The 14,849-nt window shown below is 58.8% G+C and overlaps 2 protein-coding genes across 5 annotated transcripts; one reads left to right on the plus strand and one right to left on the minus strand.

Moving 5' to 3' along the window:
- Window positions 1–75: 75 nt before the first annotated feature.
- On the minus strand, window positions 76–10,403 carry ACD (ACD shelterin complex subunit and telomerase recruitment factor). Its single transcript, XM_074152556.1, has 14 exons — window positions 10,324–10,403; window positions 8,938–9,067; window positions 6,243–6,367; window positions 5,606–5,702; window positions 4,878–4,975; window positions 4,629–4,673; window positions 3,898–3,932; window positions 3,371–3,537; window positions 3,102–3,189; window positions 2,867–2,947; window positions 2,159–2,257; window positions 1,242–1,954; window positions 744–820; window positions 76–651 (listed from the first exon to the last, which is right to left on the minus strand). Exons 1-14 carry the CDS (start codon window positions 10,401–10,403, stop codon window positions 588–590), a joined length of 1,899 nt encoding a protein of 632 aa, XP_074008657.1. The 3' UTR covers window positions 76–587.
- A 546-nt stretch (window positions 10,404–10,949) lies between these two features.
- Window positions 10,950–14,569, plus strand: LOC141467392 (C-signal-like). Of its 4 annotated transcripts, XM_074151891.1 has the most exons (7): window positions 10,950–11,094; window positions 11,215–11,301; window positions 12,974–13,025; window positions 13,231–13,418; window positions 13,681–13,839; window positions 13,964–14,083; window positions 14,365–14,569. In XM_074151891.1, exons 4-7 carry the CDS (start codon window positions 13,326–13,328, stop codon window positions 14,476–14,478), a joined length of 486 nt encoding a protein of 161 aa, XP_074007992.1. In that variant the 5' UTR covers window positions 10,950–11,094; window positions 11,215–11,301; window positions 12,974–13,025; window positions 13,231–13,325; the 3' UTR covers window positions 14,479–14,569. The 4 variants fall into 4 exon arrangements, with proteins under 4 accessions (XP_074007992.1, XP_074007991.1, XP_074007990.1 ...); XM_074151890.1 differs by having other exon boundaries at window positions 10,961–11,094; window positions 13,964–14,569; XM_074151889.1 differs by lacking the exons at window positions 10,950–11,094; window positions 11,215–11,301 and adding an exon at window positions 12,142–12,602 and having other exon boundaries at window positions 14,365–14,568.
- Window positions 14,570–14,849: the final 280 nt, after the last annotated feature.

The following is a 14,849-nucleotide window of genomic DNA, read 5'->3' on the forward strand; positions in this document are numbered from 1 at the left end:
TCCTTACACGGATGTTTACGACAAAGCAGCAACACGCTTTTCTTTTTTTTTTTTCTCTCCCTTTTTTTTTTTTTTAATACAAGAGCTGTGTATTTAAAAAATATACAATTTTTATTTTTAATTTCTACAACATAACCCTGCGGGATATTTTTTCTAACAAAGAGTGCAGGACCCTACCTAACCGTCATCAATAAAACCTCCAAACTCTTGCGCTGCCTTCGTAGCGGGGATCAGGTTGTGGGGCCGCTGCCACCCCTGCTACAGGTGGCATCAGGTCACCTCTTGTCCCTGCTCCCCGGGTCAGGGCGTTTGGAAGGGATGGGGAAGGAGAGGTGGGAGAGAGATGCCGGCTCACACGCGGGCATCCCTGAACAGCTCTTTCCCCTCTCGGCACTAAGGGTGCTGGCCTCAAACAGGTCATGTCCCCAGCATCTCTGGAGCCAGGGTCTCTGCAGCCAGGCCACCCTATTCATCAGTCCCCTTGGTGACAGGGGTCCTGGTGTCCCCCCCCTTTCCTCCCCCAACTCCTCAGGCAGTTTTAAGTTATTTTTTGCTGAACTGGTGAAGAAACAAAGGACAGGCTGGGTTCAGGAGTCCACCTCCCTGTCCGTGAGTATCCAGCACGCCCACTTCAGCATCGCCTTGGAGATCCTGCAAAACCAGACCAGGGTTAGAAGGGACCCGGCTGGGGACGTGCCATGGGGGCACAAGGGACAGCTGTCCAAGGCTATGGCTGTACTGACCTGACGGATCGTATCCGCTCGCAGAGCTCAGGGCTCGGTGCCTCATATCTGTACTGGACCCGCTTCTCCTTCACATACTGCAGGAGCGAAAGGGGAGGGTGAGGCTGGTCTGTCCCAGCCCCAAAGCCCACAGCACAGCCCCACCACCTAGGCCAAGACCCCCCCCACCTCAGCTAGGAAAACTCTGGGGTCTCTCCCCTAATCGTTTCCTGCTCTTCCAATCTCATTTTACACAGAGAACTGGAAGATGAACACTCCAGCAAGTGTTGGTTCCCACCCAATGAGGCCATGGGCTCAACGACATCTTCACCCAGTGCCCCAGACCATCCTTTGGGAGGGTTGGGGTCACCATCTGTGTCGATACCTGTCTTCTAGTGACCCATCTCCATCAGCCAGGTGAGGAAAGCCCTTGGGGAGGCTACACCAGTAGTGGGGGGACACACAGAACATCCCTGGGGACCACCCTCCAGGAGAAACCACCAGCTGCTTCATCTTTACCGGCTGCAGAGCTCTGCGCTGCTCCGGCCTGGAGCTGGGGCCACTCAATGGGGTTGCTTGCTCTTCCTCCTCTTCCTCAAGCTCCTTTCCATGCTGCAGCCCCGTCTCCTCCTTTCTGCTCTTCTTTGTGCGCCGTGTGCTCATGAGCTCCAGCCTCTTGCCTGTCTCTCTCCCCCTGCCCCACGGGGAACCTCGGGGGTGCTGCTGCCTACCGATGCCTGGCAGCGCCTGGCCATCATCTCCCGCCAGCAGCTTCCTCTTGGCACCCAGGGCACCTCCTCCCCGGGTCCTGGCACCAGCCGGACCATGCTTCAATGTATCCGGAGGGAAAGCCGTGCCGCTGGAGTCTGCCTGCTCCCTGTGCGGTGCCCCTTCGGGCAGGGGCTGCAAGCGGCTGCTGGGCGTGATGGAAAAAGCTGAAGAAAGAGATGACGGGGTGGCCGGAGAGTCCACCAATACCTCCAGGCTTCGAGGAGGGCAGGGGGCATCGCTGGCTGCCTCCGCAGCTGCTGGTGCCTGGGTGGTGCCGGTCTCCACCGGGCTGATGTTGTTGTAGGAGCAGAGCAGGGAGGGAGAAGAAGCCTGCACCGGCTCTCCTGGTGGCAAGCCCTCGGCAGAGTCCTGGCTACACTGTTCCAGCAAGTCTGGGGTGTTGCTGTCAGCAGCCACGTCTTGCTGGGTCTTCGGTGGAATGTCATGTTGAGAGGTCTTCTCTGCTAAGAGGAAACACACAGTCAGCTTGGGCAGGGGCCAAGGTGGCTGGTGGTGGGACCTGCCCCAGCACATCGGGTTGGGCAGGAGAAGCATGGGAGCTGGAACGATGCATCCACAGGAGCTACGTGGTCACCCAGTGAGAGGAGAGGGCGTTGTCTCCTGCTGGTGAGGCAGGCTGGACACCCAGGGGCATGGGGACTCACCGTCTGAAGAGTTCAGGGTCAAAGATATCTGGGGGAGCCCATTCCAGGGGTTGTCCAGGGATCCCTCTGAGCTCTCGGACAAGGCTGTTGATTCGGCAGCTGCAAAGATCGAGTCGGGAGGGGTTGATTTTGGCAAAGTGGCTGCCAGCTCCCAACCCTGCAGCGGCTACAAAGGCTCTTGGACAGAGACAGCACTTGAGGGGAGTCCTCTGAGAGCCCTCTCCAACCAAAACAGGGGTGTCCTCCAGCCAGACCCTTTCTATGACCTCCCCCAGGCCCTGTGTCAGGCAGCAGAGAGGAAGATGCTGCCCACAGAGCAGGCAGGTGGGAGGAAGACCTTCTCCAACACCCTGCACTGTCCGGGAGAGCAGCTCCCTTCACCTCCTCCGCTACATGGAACTCCTGCAGGTACTTCTGCAGCAAAGCTTGGTTGACATGAAGCCCAGTGAGGTGACACAAGTGTGGCAGGTGACTCAGGCTCTGTGATGGCATCAAAGGGACAAAAACCACTCCCAGCACAACAAACCGAAGCTGCTCAGCTTCAGGAGGCTGCAGAAATGGGACTATTCCCTGTCTGCTTAAGGCAGGGCTGCAAGTCCTGGTCTCCTAAAAATCTGGCCATGCTCAATCTAAGGAGAAGATGGGCTGAACCAACTTCAGAAGAAACTACTACGAGGCTGGATGGGATCTGGAGGTCCCACTACTCACGGCTGGCTTGGGATATGACACTTGGGTCACCTGGCACTGTCCTCTCATCGCCGCTCTTCCCAGGAGCTGCTTTGCACGTGTCTGCAACAAAAGGGGCACTGCTGGTCCCATCCCAGCACGGTGCACAGCCAGAGCAGAGGAAGTCTTCTCCCCACCCCAGGGAGACCTTTATTTCATAGGCTTGGACGCTGAACTGCCCACTTGCCTAAACCCTAGATGAAGCCACCACACTGACCTGCCTTGGAAGCATCGCAAGCAACTGCCTCCTCCTCAGGAGGGATCACCAGGATGTTGGCTGGGACCATGAAGACATCCTCACCCTGCTGAGGTGAGACAAATTAAGTGGTTTTTCACTGGGGACTCCCACCTGAGATGAAAGAGCCCACTTACAATCTGGGCAGCTGAACACCAAACCTCCAGCTCTGTCCACTACTCTTCCCTGTCCTTCTCCCACCCCTCCAGAGCAGGGTCCCCACCATGACCTGTCACAGCAGCAGGACTGACCTCCTTCTTGCGCTCTGCCTCCCACTGGGTGATGGGAACCTCATCCTTCACCATCGCTGGAGGGCTCTCCTTGGATATCTGTAAATCCAAGCATTTCTCAGCATTTTCCTTCAAAACCTCCAGCTGGTCCTGGCCCATGGCATCAATCAGCTGAGAGATGGATGGCTCTGGAGCAAGAACACGTGAACATCAGTGGAGAATACACCTTAATTCAGGCAAGCCTCACTTGCAAATGCTTCTACTCTGCTGCATGACTGTCACGTCCACTGAAACCTGTGGAAACACACAAGTCTGCATTTCCTCTGCTTCTAGAAACTATCTTTCCTTTCTCCACCATAAGCACGGGTGTACGATGGCCCACGCTTTAGCTGTCAGCACCACCTTCTCCTGCTTTGGGCTTAGCAACGATTCCTCGTGAGATCTGGTCAGGTTTGTGCTACCTCTGCCTAACCCAGCCCAAGCTGAGGAGAGCCAGGGGCCCCCCACCAGGCAGCCAGAGCACCGCGTGTCCCCCGACAACCCTTTACCTGAGCTGGGAGCGTTCTTCAGCGCAAGACTCTTCCTGCAATGACCAAGGAGAAGACAAAGGCAGGTTAGGGCTGGGACACACGCAGGCCAGCAGCCCTTTTCAGATCGATCATCCTGGCTTGGAAAAAAGCGGCTCGTGGAAGTAGTGGATTCTGGGTCTGGATGCTGGGTCTGGCCATCAGCCTCTGCTCAGTATCCCAGGAATGCCCATCAGGGAGCCCCGTTCCTGGAGATGGACTCGTGGAGACCCCTGAGGATCTTCCAGAGTTGGGGCTCCAAGCGTGGAGTGAAGAATAAGCTGTGCAGGTCTCACCCACCCGGCCATCCTGCCCGTGGCTGGAAGAAGCAAGTTCTCCAGGGGTGTTTCCTCCCAGTTTAGGGGGAAAGGCTGGATCAAAGAGCCCTCTGCATCACTCAGATTTCATTCTGCATAGCCTATTCAGCTCTGTCACGTCCTGCAGGGAGTCCCACAGGTTAGCCAGGAGCTGCCATAAGGTGTGCCTGCCCCTGCCAGCCTGTTCTAGTCCCACTCAGAGCCTGTGTGTTCTCATCACGGTGTCCGGATATGTTATCATAGAATCATGGAATGGTTTGGGTTGGAAGGAACCTTAAAGATCATCCAGTTCCAAGCCCCTGCCCTGCGTGGGGACACCTCCCACTAGACCAGGTTCCTCAAAGCCATGTCTTGAACACTTCCACATTCCCCAGAAATGACCAGTCCCCCACTTACAGCCAGAGCTCCTTGATCTTCTGCATCACAGAGGGCTCCTGGTTCCTGCAGCGAGAGAGAAGCCAGTTACTGATTCCCTCTGCATCCCCACCTTACTTCAGAGCTTCCAATGGAGACAATTCCTCTTTCAAAGAGCAAAAAGTCTCCACCACAACCAGCTCCCATCAGAGCTCCCAGGGTAAGCGCTTCCCTGGGGAGATGAGGAAGCCCCCCCAGAGCCAAGCCCCCTGCCCGCCCCGTGGGCCATACCCATCGGATGACTCCAACCTCTGCCTCTCCATGGGCAGCACCATGAACCGCTGGGCCGTGAGGTAAAACTCACAGTCCTCCTGTGGGGAAAACAGAGCCTGTAAGGCACATCTGCCATCCCACCTCCCCTCCCACCTCCCCTGGGGCCAGCGAGCACCCAGCACCCGCCCCAGCTCTGTCACCAACCCTCCAACCAAGGTGAAGCCACACCACAAAGGAGAACACCCTTCAATGGTAGGTTTGTACCACCAAACCCCATTAGCCGATGGCTCTCCAAGAACTACAGGCCAGGCTGGGCCAGCCCAAGGCCACAGGGACACTCCTGAAAGGGAACAGCAGGCAGCTCTGCCACCAGTGGTCCACATAGGCCTCCTGTAGCTACCTGGAGGAGGTAACAACCAGGTGGCCCTGGGGGTGATGCACCACATCTCCATGAAGGGCTTATGTCATCCCCCGCCCCAGCACCCAGGCCAAGTCACTGTCATTGCCACAGAACCTCCCAGTAGCTGCACATGGAAGAAGAATCATAGAATCATTCAGGTTGGAAAAGACCCTTGGGATCATCGAGTCCAACCATCAACCCTACTCCACAAAGTTCTCCCCTACACCATGTTCCCCAAGAAAGGCCACCCCTCATCTGCCTCCAGATTCTGGGAGCAGCTCAAAGCAGGGAAGGATGCAGGAAGCACAGCAAGGTCAAGGAATGAGTTGTTTCTGCTCATCAGAGCACTTACCAGCCTGGCCTCATCCCGGAAACACACCGTGTACTTCTGCAAGACGATAATCCTGCAAATAAGGCTGGAAAGCCTGAGCTGCATGTGGGCACTAGAAAAAAGAGCATAGCAGGAACGTCTCGGTGAGGTGAAGAATGGAGCTGGACCACCCAAACACACAGTAGGGCTCCCCCAAAAGCTACGCCAACCACATCAGGGCATGTTGGCACGTGTCTCAGCAGGGGCATCAGGGATCAAGGGCTCCTGAAATTTATTCCTGCTGCTCATCCTCAGCTCTGCTACCACCATCCCACCAATCTGGGGGTGTCCAAATGGGGAAACTGAGGAAAGCACTGAGGGAGCAGCCCACGGTTAATGCTCTGGTTCCTCTCACAAAGCCCACGGGCTCTTTAGGAGCTTTCTAATGACATTTACATGGCATCGCAGCTTCTGCCGTCGACTCCTGCCCATCCTAGCCAGTCAAAACTGGAGAACCGGCTTTCTGGTTTTCTTCTTTTAGCTCTTTCACACAGAATTCCCACCCTGTGATGGCTTTAGCTTAACACAACCTGAACCAAGACCAGGCAGGAACCCCACTAGCAGCTGGGGAGAACCGCTGTCCCAGCCACAGCCAAGTCACGGTGGAACCCACTTTTCTTCCGCCTGCAGAGCTTCGGACGTAACGACCACACGGATGTAGTAGGAGCCATCTGAGACCTGCAGGACAGCATCTTGGGGGACCTCAGGTTGAGCTGGAGCAGTTGAGTCACTCAAAACCTACCAAGAGATTGGGGGAAGGGGGGGAAGAAATCTCATTTTCAGACTTCCCCATGAACAAGGACCGGACACCAGGCCTGACTGAGAGCCTGGACTCTTAGAAGAGAAGGTCGCCATTCACCATGAAGCCAGAAGGCAATGCTTACCCCATGGCCAAAGGGTCTGGTATGTGCTCGTGCCTCCTGGCTGGACCACGCAAGCTCCACACCAAGACAGAGTAAGGGACACGTCACATTGTGCGAGAGAGCAATTGAAGGCAAGGTGGGAGAGGAGCCACAACCAGGCATTTTTTTACCCAAACCAGTAGCAGGAATCCAGGCAAAAGGGGGCTGGGCAGCTTGGGACACATGCTCCTCTGCAAGCAGAGGGAGATGGAGAACATCAGTAGCCAGCAGGACCACTACAGCCCTTCCCTTCTTCTGAATGAAGTTCCTGGTGTAGCAGCCCTGAGCTTCTACTAAGCCATGACCATGCTGGGTCAAAACAACGCCTGAAGGATGCAATAAACTGCTCCTCCCAGTCTCGTACCCACCTGCTCCATGGGCTGGGAGCTGCAGATCAGTCCTGGCCTGCCCCCACCCCTACAGCCCTGAGCTCCTCCATTTGGTCACATATGTCGTGTACATCATTCACCTGCCCGGTGACGTTGGGACACGATACCAGAAGAGGGTCCGTGAAAAAGCATGTCCCATCACGCATGAAAGCCACCACCATTTGACAAGGGGTGTGCATTATGGCCTTTAATAGGTGCTCACCACATTAAAAAGACCAGTCACCATCAACTGAGACCTTCTGACAAGAAGAGCTGCCATTCCCACTGCATAAACTCCCTGTCCAAGCCAACAAAGCTTGCTGCTGGGCTAAAGGATGCCTGTGCCACCAGGATCCTGCTCCTGTAGGTATCTCAGCTCAGCCCCCTGGCAGTCCCCGCTGGCTATGTCCCCTCACCCCGGTGGGAGAAGCCCAGCGTGCAGGTGGCCAGTCCCACTGTGTGCTCACTCACTATGGGCAACTCTTCATACCCAGGGGAGGCAGAGAGGCTTAGCCGCAAGAGAGCACCGGTACCAGGAGAAGGCAGGGCTGCTCACAGGACTGGGTAAAAAAACAAGATGAAGAAAGAGGGTGGGTTTGGAAATTGTAGATCTGAAAGAGCTAGAGAAAGTGGCAGGCAGAGCTGGAGACCAGAGCAAGCCGGAGAAAGGCTCTGCTGCACAAGATGCACTCCCAACCTTCATTAAATGTGGAGGACTGGGGCGGGTGCAGGTTGGAGGGTGGTTACATGGAGGCACCTCTCCCTGTTAATCCCTCGAGCCCTAGAGGGGACCCATTCATTTGCTGCTGGGTCTTCATCAGCCCAGGAGCAACACATCTGCCTGGGAGCAGGGTCTGAGACAAGAAGTAGGGAATCAGTGATTTCACCACCTCCATGTCTTCAGACGGGATGGGGAACAGGACCACAGGGTCTTCTCTCTCCTGCTGTCATTATTTTTAATCCCCATCTCACCTCTCCTTCCATTTAAATCACAACATCTATCTTTATCCTTCCTCCTGTTAGTAAGGAGGCACCTGATTTGCCTCAAACATCTCATCTCCCGAAGACGTTAGGAGATTGCTAACACTAACGTTGTCCATGGTGGGATGTGACTACAAGCACCCAAAGGCTGCGAGCAAACAGCAAACCAGAGCACTGGAGCTGGGTCTCTCCAGCATCCAGGTCATGACCACAACCCATCATGAGGGAGGGACTGCTCGCCCTGCCCATGAGGGTCTCACGTCTGCTTGTGCACCCGGTTGTCTCACAACACCTTCACCCAATCCCTCCATGATCAGCAGCACTGACCCCACTCAGTTGTTCTCCTCCTGCTTCCTTCTGACTGCCCATCAGGCCTCAAACAGGGAAAAGTCCTCTGACTAAAGCTCTCTCCTGCCACACAGGATAGATCAAACGTCAAAGACATCACCAGCGCTGCATGAAAAGCTCTCCAGGAATGACACAGGAGCAGGTTTTGTGCCTGGGGACCCCATGCCCTGAATCACTGTGCCAGAGGCTCTACCAGAAGAGCCAGCATTCATGGGAGGACAAAGTCATGGTCCCACCAATGCTCACCACCAGACAGGAAGACATCTCACACAGATGTCTTCATCATCACACCAGACACTTCATCATCACACCAGACACCTCAGCAGGTCCTGCTTCTGCCTCGTGCTACTCACTGTCAAGGAAAACCCATCAAACTACACGGTACGAGGAAAGACAGGACACAGAGAGGAGGAGGAGGATGAAGGCAAGGCAGCCTGCAAGTACAAGGCTGGGAAAGAAGATGACTTTGGAGGTTGAAAACTCTTGGGATGAGAGCAGGGCACACCTACCAGGGGTGCAAAAGTCAGCAAAGGCCACCAGAAACAGGCAAGACAAAGGTCCTCCACCTCAAAAAAAGCTCCAAGAATCGGGGACTTTGAGGAAGGTTTGCCCACCCACAGCCACTGAGTTGGGAACCGCTGTACACATCCAGGAATTTGGATTTCAAACACTGTTGGAGCACTTTAGGACAGTCCCCCTCGGTACCTACCCGCAGGACCTGCCCGGCCAGGAGATTCTCACTGGCATCCAGCTGCTCGTAATTCACCAAGAGGTTGGTAATCCAAGGCTGTAGAACATAAACTTTAGGAGAAGACATATTCTTGTGCTCATACACAAACCTATGGGAGAAGAGATGAGGCACCAAACCATGAGTGGGATGTGGCAAAGCTCTGGCACCCCAGGAACAGTTTTACACCCCAAACCCAGCCCAAATCCACCCGCATTTCCGCAGAGACACCCATCCCAAGGGAGCTGTGCCAAGGAAGATGAGCTGCTGGGGACAGGCAGGTCCTGCAGCATCCCACTCATGCCAGGGTCATCAGCAGGCTCTGGAGCTGCGTGCAGGACGGGGCAGGCCCTTTCCAAATCTCTCATCCAGGTCAGGATGCTTTTTTTCCATCTCTTCCCATGTTGGTTATTACCCTCCACTACAGATAATTGTTTATCTGTACCGGGGATTTAACCCCATCACTCTCCTAACTGCGAAAGGGGGAAGGGGTCTCTCTTTGCTGGTCAAGGACCCTGCAGCAGGACTGGGGACAGGTAGGGGTTGGGGACAAAGCAGGGGTTTGGGGACAGGCAGGGATTTGGGGACAGCCAGAGGTTGGGGACAGGCAGAGTCTGGGGACACGGAAGGGCTAGGGAAGGCAGGATCGGGGACAGGCTGGGGTTGGGGACAGGCAGGGGTTGGGGACAGGCAGGGGTTGAGGACAGGCTGGGGGACAGGCTGGGGTTGGGGACAGGCAGGAGTTGGGGACAGGCAGGATCGGGGACAGGCAGGGGTTGGGGACAGGCAGGGGGACAGGCTGGGGTTGGGGACAGGCAGGATCAGGGACAGGCAGGGGTTGGGGACAGGCAGGGGTTGGGGACAGGCAGGATCGGGGACAGGCTGGGGCTGGGGACAGGCAGGGGGACAGGCAGGAGTTGGGGACAGGCAGGGGTTGGGGACAGGCAGGGGTTGAGGACAGGCTGGGGGACAGGCTGGGGTTGGGGACAGGCAGGAGTTGGGGACAGGCAGGATCGGGGACAGGCAGGGGTTGGGGACAGGCAGGGGGACAGGCTGGGGTTGGGGACAGGCAGGATCAGGGACAGGCAGGGGTTGGGGACAGGCAGGGGTTGGGGACAGGCAGGATCGGGGACAGGCTGGGGCTGGGGACAGGCAGGGGTTGGGGACAGGCAGGGGGACAGGCAGGATCGGGGACACGGAAGGGCTGGGGAAGGCAGGATCGGGGACAGGCTGGGGCTGGGGACAGGCAGAGGTTGGGGACAGGCAGGGGTTGGGGACAGGCAGGGGGACAGGCAGGGGTTGGGGACACGGAAGGGCTGGGGACAGGCAGGGCTGCCGTCCCCATCCGCCTCGGCCCCTCCGCCTCACCTGGGTCCTAGCGCCTGCCGCCGCCCCGGCTGCTCCCCGACGCCCACCCCGCCGGGAGAAGCCGCCGCCGCCGCCGCCATAGGCCCGGGCAGCCAGGCCAGACGGGATCGCGACCCAGGAAGAGGAAACGGGGCCGGGCTGCCCAGGATCCGGGGCGGAGCGGGTGGAGGAGGCCGCCCGGGCCCGGCCCCATCTGTAATCCCATCCCCGGCCCCGGCCCCAGCCCCCAACCGCGTCCCCAGCCCCATCCCTGACTCCATCCCTGTCTGCATCCCCGTCCCCATTTGCATCCCCTTTCCCATCCCCGGTCCTCACCGAGCTCCCCGCTCTCCTCCAGGCTTTTCCCAGGAAGACACCCCCTTTCCGTGTCATTTGGCCAGCTCTGTGTTACCGCTTCCCGTTCAGTGGGTCACACGTGGTGACAAACCATCACTGGAGGGTTTCGCATTGTGTCTTCTGGGTTTGGCTCCCAACAGCTCCAAGCAGCCCCAGGTTCTCCCCAGGGAGAAGCATCATCCCTCCCACAACGGGCTTGCGCACACTTGAGGCATTAGATTCTCCTCCTCTTAAAATTAAACTCCTCCTCTTGAGGCATTAAATTAGCTGCTCAAACCCGGCAAACGAACCCGGAAACCTTGAGGCACATGCTGAAGGGACGGCAAACGCCTCGGGGTGGGCTGGAATCGGGCCACCTAAGTCGTGGCTCGGGTTCGGTCGGCGTCTTTTTCCATCCCCAGGCTCCGGAGGCGGTGGCTGCATCCATGGGCTTGAGTGAGCGTGGTGAAATGCCAGGACAAGGCGGATTAGTGCTGCACAGAAGAGTGGACAGCAGGGCTTGGGTTTTTTTTTTTAAAGAAAAAAAAAGCTAATTTATTGGGATCTTTGCATTAGGTAGCACACGCACGGAGGATCAAACCTCTTGAACAGGATGGCTGGTTACTGGAAAGGTCTTGGTAGCAGCATCTCCAGCTGGAACAGGTGAGACACCCCTGGCTTACACCCACCCGGTCCTGCATGGTCACCTGCCTCATCTATTGTTATTAATTATCTTAAACTACCTACAAAACATCTCCTAACTATCTTCTGTGTATCTTCTGCTATTACAACCCATCAGTGTGCCGTTTGGGCAACGCTGCAGCAGGAACCCCCTGGGGAGGCCATGGGATGCCCAGATGCTCCCTGCAGGTCCTTCACTAGCCCATGGAGACACACAGTTGGTGCTTCTCCATTGACTTAAAGCACAGTAGGAGCTCCTGGGGGGTCTTCAGGCCTGTCCCAAGGCTCCTGTATCCACAAGTCAGAGGTTTTCCTTGGAGTTTCGTCCATCACTTCCACAAGGGTTGGTCTGGTGCCTCACTGCTGCAGGAATGAGCTGGGCAGTACCTGTACCACCCTGGGACTGGATGTCCATCGTGTGTCGGGTGTGTGCCTGGACACAGTCCTGATTCCCAGCCACACCACTCAGGAGGAAAAACTGAATTTTATCCTTCCATCCCACTTACAACTTAAATACTACAGCTGTTGTTAGAGCAGACCCTGAGGAAGGGGTTCCTCTGGGCAGCTCTGGAGGGTTTCCAAGCACTCCTGGAGGGTTTCTAGGCTTTTCAGGCCATTGTGGTGGCCAAGGGACACTCGCCTGTCCCAGATGCTCCATCCCTGACCCTGCCTTTGATGTTGCACAAATTAAGGGCAGGAAACTGTGCTGCGCAGGGTCAGTGAGTTCACCATTGCCTGCCTGACCTTGGGCGAGGGGAGGGACATGGCCTGGTGTCCCACAAGGGACAGTGGCGGTGGGAGGGGACATCTCGGTGCAGGAACAGGGGTAACGTTGGCCCAGAAAACTGAGCAGCTCAGGTTTGGTGGAGGAGGGAAGGTACAAAGAGCAGGTCTCCAGACATCGAGCCCAAGGTATTCCCTGCCTGGGCAGGACACCCGGTTCCCCTTGCGTCATTCTTCGGCCGCCGGGAAAGGTGGATCGTGGGCATGGACCAAGGCCAGGAGACTGGGGCACGGGCAGAGAATTTCCTAGAGCCTGATGCAAGCCCTCGCGGGAAAATGCGAGATAACTGAGTAGCAAAAGGCACCTGCAGAGTTAGGGGTGAGAGCAGTGCAGCAGTGGACGGAGAAGCAACATGGCAGGGCTTCGGGTACGCTCCGTCCTGGTGACGGGGGCCAACCGGGGCATTGGCCTGGGGCTGATCCAGCATTTCCTGGAGATGCCAAAGCCACCCACGTGGGTCTTTGCGGGTTGCCGGGACCCCAAGGGACAGCGAGCGCAGGTGAGGCCGGGCTGGGAGGCAGCGGGTTGTGCTGGGGATGGGAGCGCTGGGTGCCGGGGCAGCGGGTCGGAGCAGGGAGGGGGTCTGCCAAGGGCTGGGGCTGCAGCCGGGCACGCGCGGCACAGGGAGCCAGGCTGGGACAGCCCTGGGACCAGCTGTGGCTGGCGTGTGCGGAGGGGACAGTGGCCCATGGCCTGTGGGGGAGGCAGGGAGCCCCGTGCCAGGGGAGCGGGGCAGTTGGAGCAGGGTGCTGGGTGTGAGGGCGGGCAGGGACGGAGCCAGAGCCAGACGGGCTTTGCCCGGGAAAGGCTGAGCCTCTGCAGGGGCAACCCCTCCTGCCCCTCCGTGCCCAGGCGGCCCCTCTCTTGCAGGAGTTACAGAATTTGGCTTCCAAGCACCCCAACCTGGTCATCGTCCTGCTCGGTAGGTGCCCCGAGGTGGGGTCCCTCGCCCCGGTTGCCCTGGCGTGTGCCCGGGCGCTGCACACACCCTGGGAGCCCCGTGCCGGGAGGGAGCCGTGCCCACGGGCTGGTGCCTGCGGGGACACCGGGTGCTGCCATCCCTGGGGGGACACAGGGGACCCCAATCCACCATGGGGATGCTCATTTCCCCTGTGTTGGCCCTGCAGAAGTCAGCGACCCCGCCAGCATCAAGGCAGCTGCAGCCAGAGTCGGGGAGCAGCTGGGGGGCTCGGGGCTAAACCTCCTCATCAACAACGCTGGGATGCTGATATGCAACACACTTGACATCGAGACGCTGGAGAACATGACCCAGGTTTACACCACCAACACGGCTGGGCCCCTGCTGATGGGCCAGGTGAGACCCTCACCCATCAGTGCTGTCCCCAGGGAGATGATGGGGTCCAGCCTCTGCTCCAGTGCCGATGGGCTCTTGCCTGACACAAAGCTCATGGAGCCTCTGTCTGGAGCTCAGGAGCTGGAGCCTGGTGGGCTGTGGCAGTGGGAAGAGGCGGGAGGATGCTCCGGTCCTGGTGCCAATGTTGCCCGCTGTGACAGGAGCTGGTCCTCTCCCCTGTCCCACCTCCATGTGTGCCCCTGTCTCCTCTTCCTCCTCACAGGCGTTCCTGCCCTTGCTGAAGAAGGCTGCCCAGGGAAACCCGGGCTCAGCGCTGAGCTGCAGCAAGGCAGCCATCATCAACATGTCCAGCATCGGGGGCTCCCTTGCTTCTCCCACTGGTTGGGATCTGATGCAGGTTGTCTCGTACCGCTGCAGCAAGGTACAGCCATGCCGTGCTGGGGACAGGTTTGCTTCCCCTGCCCTGTCCCAGCCGCGGGGTCTGGCCGCGTCCCCTCGCAGCCACCCTTCCCCTCCCACCGCCATCCCACCCTCTCTCCCCGCAGGCCGCTCTCAACATGCTGACCAAGTGCCAGTCCCTGGGCTACCGGGAGCACGGCATCCTCTGCACCGCTCTCCACCCTGGCTGGGTGCAAACAGACATGGGGAGCTCAGCTGGACACACGGTAGGAGTTTCCCCCCGGCGGGTCCCTCACAGCCCCTCTGCTGATTGCCCCCGGGAGGGAGTCGCTGCCCGCAGCCCCCGACCACCCCCTCCCTGCCTCCTCCATCCCTGCCCGGGCGGCTGCCTCAGCCCCGGCTGCCCCTATCCCCTCGGCTCCCTGCTCGGCCCGGGGCTGCCGCCTTTCCCCTCGCCCTCCGGCGGCTCCTCACCCCGGCCCGGCTGCTCCAGGGCAGCCCTGAGCCCGGCCTGGGCCAGGGGCTGCCTCTCCCCCCTCTCCCGCAGCCCCCCGTGACGGTGGAGGCCAGCGTGCGAGGGATGCTGAAGGTGCTCTCCTCCCTCGGCGAGAAGGACACCGGCGCCTTCCTGGACTGGGAAGGGAAGGTGGTGCCCTGGTGAGGCGCCCGCCCGGCCTCCTGGCAGCGGGGCCCGGTGCCGGTGCTCCCGCCAGCCCCCAGCCTCAATAAAGCCCTACCCGAGAGCCCCCGGCTCTGCTCTGCGGCCCCGCTCCTTATCCCGGGCTGCGGCCGTGCCCGCAGCCACCCGCCCGCCCCACGGCTGCCGCGGGGGTCCCCACCAGTGACACCCCCCGGGTGCTGTGGCACCGTGGCCGCCCTCTGGGGGCGTCCCCTCCAGGAGGCACCGCAGATGGGGCACAGCCCCTCTCCTGGCAGTGGGGCTGCCCCAGGGACTTGGGGCGTCGCGGCGGTGGGACCCCCGGAGCCATGCAGACACCACTCGGACAGGGTGCCCCAGGGTCTGGGGGTCAC

The sequence above is a fragment of the Numenius arquata genome, chromosome 8 (genome assembly GCF_964106895.1).
Source record: "Numenius arquata chromosome 8, bNumArq3.hap1.1, whole genome shotgun sequence".
NCBI classification, from domain to species: domain Eukaryota; kingdom Metazoa; phylum Chordata; class Aves; order Charadriiformes; family Scolopacidae; genus Numenius; species Numenius arquata.